Source organism: Auxenochlorella protothecoides, assembly GCF_000733215.1.
Source record: "Auxenochlorella protothecoides strain 0710 unplaced genomic scaffold scaffold49, whole genome shotgun sequence".
Taxonomy (NCBI): domain Eukaryota; kingdom Viridiplantae; phylum Chlorophyta; class Trebouxiophyceae; order Chlorellales; family Chlorellaceae; genus Auxenochlorella; species Auxenochlorella protothecoides.
In genome coordinates, this window is record NW_011934252.1 from 120,457 (window position 1) to 127,374 (window position 6,918).

Here is a 6,918-nt window from a genome sequence, read left to right on the forward strand (position 1 = left end):
TGGGTAGAGGTACAGAAGGCGCGCCCGCCATTCACAGGTGCCAGAAAGCCGGCAGACAGGAAAGTGCAGGGTGGTCGTGCTGGCTCGGCGCCACACGGGTCCAAGCCGGGGCACGCGGCTCGTCAAGGAAACACGTCACACAGCTCGGCTTTGATATCCCTGTGCCGAGCCGGTCAGCCGGCCAGGCCCACGACGGGGATGCGCCCCTGGTAGGCCACCTTGTACACCGCGTTGCCGGTGTCGTCCGAGACCAGGAGGGAGCCGTCTGGAAGCTGGAGCACGTCCACGGGCCGGCCTGCGCGCTTGGGTGTGTGTGTGTGTGTGTGTGCTGGGCAACGAGGGGCCTGGGTGCCGCAATCGGCCAGGCAGCGTCTCACCCTCACAACTCCCCCAGCGTCCCCACCAGCACAGGCGCGTCACTACACATGAATGGCCACGCACACCGATGTCTTTCTTAATACGCGCACCGATGCCTTTCTCAATACACGCACCATCGCCCCCTCTCCCGCTCCCCTTTCCGCCGGCGCCCCATGCAGAACCTCCAACCCCGCCACACCCACACGCGGCCCCCACCTCGCACAGCAGCCTGGTTGGACTTGGGCGTGGCGGGGCAGGCGGGCAGGCCTGTGTCCCCCTCCAGCAGCCCCGACATAAAGGGGCGCACGCCCTCTGCCGTGCCGTCGCCGCGCAGCGCCACGGTCACCACGCGGTACCCGGCCAGGGTCCGCCTGCAGAGTGGCGGGTGCATGATTCCCCATCATGAAGCTGGCCCTGCCTATCCATGCTGAGGGGCCCTGCTCTGAGGGAGAATCAGCACCAGAGGCCCAAGCCCAACCCAGCCTGCCCACCTGTTCCAGGATCCGCGCTGGGCTATGAAGGCGGCACGGTCAAACTCCTCCGGGAACGCGTAGGGCGCGCTCGCATTGCGCCTGTGGAGTGCAAAGGATGGGAGTAGGGGGGGGGACTGAGTGTGATTCTGGGTCTGGCCAGATCACATTTGCAAGGTAATACCCCCCCTGGGCAGCATGCCCCCTGCCCCTGCGAGGCGCCCCACCGAGCCGCCGGCGTGTGTTCCCAGGAACACGAGAACAACGACACACTGATCCTCGCACACCTGTAGAATGTGATGCCCAGCGCGGCCATGTGTGGTCCCAGCGCCTGCACCGCTGGGATGTAGCCACCCTCGCTCGCTGCATGGAGGGGCGAGGGAGGCAATGAGGGGACGGTGTGCTACAAACACGGTTGGAACCAGGTGGCATGGGGTACAAGATTGTGAGGCATCTTGTTGTCATGCGCCCAGAGGCTGCTCACACATCAATCGCATCCACAAACCCCACGCCGGCGCGGCACCGTGCATTTCCCCCAACTGGATGCATCCCTCACCGTCGCAGCTCAGAGTCTTTTGGCCGGCATTGGTCTGGGGGTCGACGACCGGCGTCCCCATGCCAGACAGCCGGGCGCAGGGCGCCTCTGTGATGCCGCCCCGGGCCCCGGTGTGGCAGTAGGGGAACCCATAGAACCCGCCCGCCGCCCTGACCACATTCAGCTCGTCGTCCGGGCTGGCGTCGGTGACTGTCGCGTTGCTGCCCCCCACATCGTCGCGGCCGTTGTCCGTGAAGTAAAAGTCTCCCGTCTCCGGGTGCCAGTCGAAGCCCACGCTGTTCCTGGTGCCGTACGCCACCGTCTCGAGGGTGGTCCAGTCTTTGAGGTTGAACCTCACGATGCTGCCGTACTGGAAGACGGGAGTGGAGGCATTCTTCTGGTAGCTCCCCGGCTCACAGACGTTGCAGGGCGCCCCGATATTCATGTACAGCTGGCCGGCAGGGGAGACGGCAATGTACTTGGCGCCATGCTGGCTGGCGCTGGGCAGGGAGTCGATGAGCAGCTCTGCCTCGTCCGCGGGGTACTCTCCCGAGCCGCGGCGAGCCACAGCGTCGATACCAGGGAAGCGCCACAGGCGCTCGAGCTCGGAGACGTACAGGTCCCCGTCGTGCCAGGCCACTCCATTGCTGGTTGTCAGACCCGAGGCCAGGGTGACCAGGCGCTCGGCGAATCCGTCATTGTCGTCGTCCAGGAGCGCATAGATCTGTCATGTCATGGAGTGAAGTACATTGTGACACAGTCCCATGCCTGTCATGCAAGCGATCGGGGCCCCAAACGTACCTTGCCATCCTTGTTGTTAGCCACGTAGACGATGGGTCCCTGCCCCGCCGGCGGTGGCGCCGTGCTCAGCGTGAGGCTGCGGGCCCCTGGGACACCGGCATCGTAGTATGGCGTTACCGCGAATCCAGCGGGCAGGGTGATGCCAAGGAGCACGGATGTGGCAGGAACAACAAGGAACGCGGTGATGGCAACCAGGTACCGCAGACTGCCCATTGCGAGATCGACGGATGCTCTTATTTATCGGAGAGTATAATGCGACACTTTGTGCCTTACAATATCAGTGTGCAGTGCATGATCATGCGGCACACGCCTCATACTCCGCCACGGGAGGCTGCCCAGAAGCCGTGGTCCAGCAGCGGCCCCGACCGGACCTGGTCCGGTCAAGGGTCGGAGCAGGTCCACTCGACCCCCTCATGCCCCTCCCAGAGCCGACTCCCCGGAATTCATTCGACCCACTCGCGCTGCGTGGCCTCATGCATGGCAGTGTTGAGGGTTAGGACGCTTGCAGGTCTCGGCACGCACGTCCAAGCGCTGCCCCTGCCCAGACATCGAAGTAGCAGCAGCAGGCTGCCTCTGAACTGGCGAAGCCAGAGTGCCATGCTTGCGTCGCAGATTCTGCTGTCCTGGGCACCCCGGCCATACATACGGCCTGGGGCCCCAGGCAGCGGAGACCCTGCCTCAACAGAGGCCATTGTCTACCCGGTGCTCCGGGGTGTACAGGGGCTCAATCGACCTGCTCCACTCCGAGTCGTACAGCTGCAGCAGCCGGTCGGCCCGCGTGACGCCGCTCTCTGCACGTGCATGAAGAGGGGGGATGAGACTCGTGTTGGCCTTTTTGGATGGGTCCGCGGAGGACCACGGCCAGGTTGCTACATTTACCGAAGGGCGCCCATTCCCCTCTTCATGCCGGCACAGGGGCCTCAGGACCTCCCCCCCCCCTTTCTATCCAAAAATTGAACAAAGCAGCCCCCACACTACGCACCCGCCACCGCGTCCAGGACGTCGAGGTAGCGCTCCTCGCCCAGACCGCGCGCCTCCAAGCCCCGCCGCGCGATGTTCAGCATGCGCAGCGCGACGTCTTGCACCGTCCCGTCGCGGAAGGGGGCCTGCAGCGCCAGGCGCGGCACGTCGGCCTGCAGCGCTTCCAGCTCGGCGGGCGTCCAGTCTGCGACCAGGGCGGCGGCCTGCGCCTGCGCCCCCGCGTCGTACAGCAGGCCCACCCACAGCGCGGGCAGCGCGGTGATGAACTCCCAGGAGCCGCCGTCGGCGCCGCGCATCTCCAGGAACTGCTTCAACCGCACGTCCGGGAACACGGTGGTCAGGTGCAGGTCCCAGTCGGCGGCGGTGGGGAAGAGGCCCGGGTGCCCCTCCAGCCGGCCCTCGAAGAAGGCGCGGAAGGGCTGCCCGCCCACGTCGGTGTACTGGCCGTCGCGGTACAGGAAGTACATGGGCACGTCCAGCGCCCACTCCGCGTAGGCGGCGAAGGAGAAGCCGGGGTCAAACACGAAGGGCAGGCGGCCGCAGCGGTGCGGGTCCACGTCGGTCCAGACGTGCAGGCGCCAAGACTTGTATCCGGAGGGCGCGCCGTTGCGGAAGGGGGAGTTTGCGAACAGCGCGCCCGCCACGTTCTGCAGGGCCAGCCCGATCCGGAACTTCTGCACCATATCCTCCTCCGACTCAAAGTCCAGGTTCACCTGGATGGTGCAGGACCGGAACATCATGTCGTGCCCCAACGTGCCCACCTTGGGCATGTACTCGCGCATGTAGCGGTACCTGGGCGGGGGTGGAAAGTGTGGGTTGGGGGGGTTGGGGGGAGGGGGGTCCGTGATGACGAGTGCCACGCGTGTACCACCCACAGTGAGCTAGTAGGAAAGGCTGCCCCCCCAACATCCACAACCGCAGCTGGGCCTGGCCGCCAGCTCAGATAGGCAGGGCCCTGCTTCCCCCATTCGCCGCACTCCTGTGGGCGATCCCGTGTTCCAATCTCCCCCGACCCCCTCCTACCATTCTGAAAAAAGACCATGACTAAAACCCCGCACCGTGTCTTGGGCATGCGCGGCACGTCCTCAAAGTCCCACTTGGGGTCGAAGCCGATGTTCATGTAGTCGATGCCCACCGCATCGCAAGCTTTCCGCACCTGCAAGCACGGAGGGGGGCATCGACGGCGGGGTCAGCATGCCGCACGTGTGCCGCCACGACCCTTCAGACCACCAAAAATCTTCCAGCCCCCTCCCCCCCCCCACACATTTACACATCGCACCTCCAGCAGGTGCTCTCGCGTCTCGCGGGCCACAGCGTGCAGATCGGGGAGAGGCGCGCCGCTCAGCTCCGTTTGGCCGCCCGGCTCCAGGGTCACGGTCTGGCCGTCATGGGCCAGCCCGATCTTTGCCTTGCCCTCCATGATGTACTCCCAGCCGTTGGAGGAGTGGATGTGGGTGAGCAAATCCGAGATCTGGTCGTGGGTGGGGCGGGCGTGGGGTGGGGCCTTGGAATACCCCAGCTTCTCGTGCTCCGTGCCGATCCTGGGAGTAAAAGGGGGAACTGGGTCTCAGTCTGATGGAGGAGTCGCGGCGGGGCAGAGCAGAGCGGGGTGAGACCGCCGGGTCACACCTCCAGGCGGAGCGTGGCTTGCACCCCTTGCTCAGGGTGCGGACGAGGTCATCCATGCTGAGATGAGGCCCATTGGAGCCTGCCGGAGCGGGCACCGTGTCGCTGCACATGTCGGAAACGAGTGCGTGGTGCGAGGGAGGAATCGGGAATGACAAGGCGGGTGCCCGAGGGACGGACCGGGAGGGTCCTGGGGGCACCTCGGGCGCTGTGGCCCGCGAGCGTCGAGAGTTACAAGGAAGCCGCAGCACACCCTCCCATATGCATGCGAGGAGTAAGTATGGGAATTTGGTATCGATAAAGGATAGGGAGCGGGGGGTGGTGGGTGCAGGCCACGCATTCGGCGCGCGGCGTGGGATGACGTCAAAGCACACATAATTTTTCCTCGGCGTGGGATGCAGATAGGGGTGAGGGGGCAGGGCGGCGGCGGGCCGCTTCTGCCCACTGCAGCGGGTGACCCATCCACCATTGCACACCCTCGCTCAGTACATGCAACATGCTTCCCGTCCTTCCCTTCTCCCCGAGATCTTCAGCAGCCTGTCTGGAATAGGTGTAGATTACATAAAGCATACATTTGGGGTCCATGCCGTCGCAAAACTAAGCTTGTTCTTGGGTGCCCCCCCCTCGTTGCGGGGGAGGCTGGCGCTCGGCCGAGGCCAGAGCATCCCTGAGTTTCGCCACAAGAATAATGGAGGGAGGGGTATTGGCATGCCAGGCAGCCCTCTGCAAAATACCGGGTCTCCGGGCGCAAGGGGCCAGGCTGACGGCGGCACAGCCGACCATGGCCGGGCATGAGCATGGCGCGGGGCAGGCAAGCGCTCTGGTCTGCCGGCAGCGTGCGGCGCTCGGGCGTCAGGGTCACTGCCACACAGGGGTCGGAGCCCGGATCACCTCCTGAGCACCTCACAGTCCGCCTCACCAATCGCCCCCAAACTTCTGGGCGTCTCCCCAGGAAGAGGACGACCGGCGCGCGCCGCCCGAGCTGGGCCGCCTGTTACGGTCGCCACCGCCGCCCTCCCACTTGTTCCCGCCGTTGCCGCTCCAGCGATCGCCGCCGCTGCGGTAGCCCGACCCGGAGCCGCCGGACGCAGGGCGGCGCCCGTACCCGCCGCCGCTGCCGCTGGATGAGCGGCGGTCGTTGGAGTAGCCACCCGAACCGCCGCCGCCGCCGTACCCGCCCCTCCTGTTGTCGCTGCTGTAGCGCGCGTTGCCTCCCGACCGGCCACCCCTGGGCGGCCCGCGGCTGCCTGCGTAGGGCGAGCTGTCGCGGCCATACAGGTCCTCCTCCGGGGGCAGGGTGTCCGGCATGTCCAGCGTCAGCCCCTGGCCCGCCAGGTCGGTGGAGGCCTCGGCCGCGGCCAGCAGCGCCGGCGCGGCGGCGGCGGGGACGTCAAAGGCGGCGCCCTCCTCGCGCTCCTCCGCGCTCAGCGCTGGCAGCATGCGGATGCGGCCCAGGGCGACGCGCGCGCCACCGGGCGCGGCGGCGTCGGCCAGGCCACCGACCACGGCCGAGACCTGGGCGGGGCGGGAGATGCGGCCACGCCGGCCGCTGAGGCGCAGCGTGACCAGGCCCTCCTCCTGCGTCAGCAGGCTGCGCGGCTCGGGCACCTCCTTGATGCCCGACAGCGCGGCCAGCGCCGCCTCCAGCGCCTCGGCGGGCTCGCGCGAGGCCAGGATGCGCCGCGCCACGGGCCGGAAGAAGGCGCGCACCTCCTCCTCCACGCCGTCCAGGCGCGTCATGACCTGGCGCGCCGCCGCCTCCATCACCTGCACCGCGGTGGGCGCGGTGATCAGCGTGACCCCCGCCGTCCCCGTCTCGCGCAGGATGCGCTTCATCCACCCCGCCTCGCGCCGCGTGAACATGGCGATGGCCACGCCGTCCTTCCCGGCGCGCCCCGTGCGCCCTGAGCGGTGCAGGAAGGACTCCGCATCCTGGGGCAGCTCATAGTGTACCACCAGGTCCACGTCGGGGATGTCCAGCCCGCGCGCCGCCACGTCGGTGGCCACCAGCACGGAGATGCCGCCGCGGCGGAAGGCGCGCAGAACCTTTTCGCGCTCCGCCTGGCTCATGTCGCCGTGCAGCGCCTGTGGTTTTTTTTTGTATGGGGGTGTAGGTGGTGGTGAGCTGGCGTGGGTGGTGCGAAAAGG

The 6,918-nt window shown here is 67.0% G+C and overlaps 2 protein-coding genes across 2 annotated transcripts in view; both read right to left on the reverse strand.

The window, feature by feature from the left end:
• Positions 1–173: 173 nt before the first annotated feature.
• Positions 174–2,376, reverse strand: F751_4194 (Uncharacterized protein; the record flags this gene model as incomplete). The annotated part of the gene is made up of 6 exons (XM_011400536.1): positions 174–295; positions 574–728; positions 849–929; positions 1,115–1,190; positions 1,384–2,086; positions 2,164–2,376. The coding sequence occupies 6 exons, from the start codon at positions 2,374–2,376 to the stop codon at positions 174–176; spliced, it is 1,350 nt and encodes a 449-aa protein (XP_011398838.1).
• Positions 2,377–2,841: 465 nt separating this feature from the next.
• The window catches only part of F751_4195 (Glutamate-cysteine ligase, chloroplastic), a gene marked incomplete at both ends in the record, with an annotated part of 6,821 nt that continues 2,744 nt past the window's right edge, over positions 2,842–6,918 (reverse strand). Inside the window, 5 exons of the mRNA XM_011400537.1 lie at positions 2,842–2,954; positions 3,146–3,936; positions 4,203–4,300; positions 4,424–4,685; positions 5,690–6,855. Of these exons, the coding sequence (XP_011398839.1) occupies positions 2,842–2,954; positions 3,146–3,936; positions 4,203–4,300; positions 4,424–4,685; positions 5,690–6,855 (2,430 nt within the window). The remainder of the gene's footprint in view (positions 2,955–3,145; positions 3,937–4,202; positions 4,301–4,423; positions 4,686–5,689; positions 6,856–6,918) is intronic.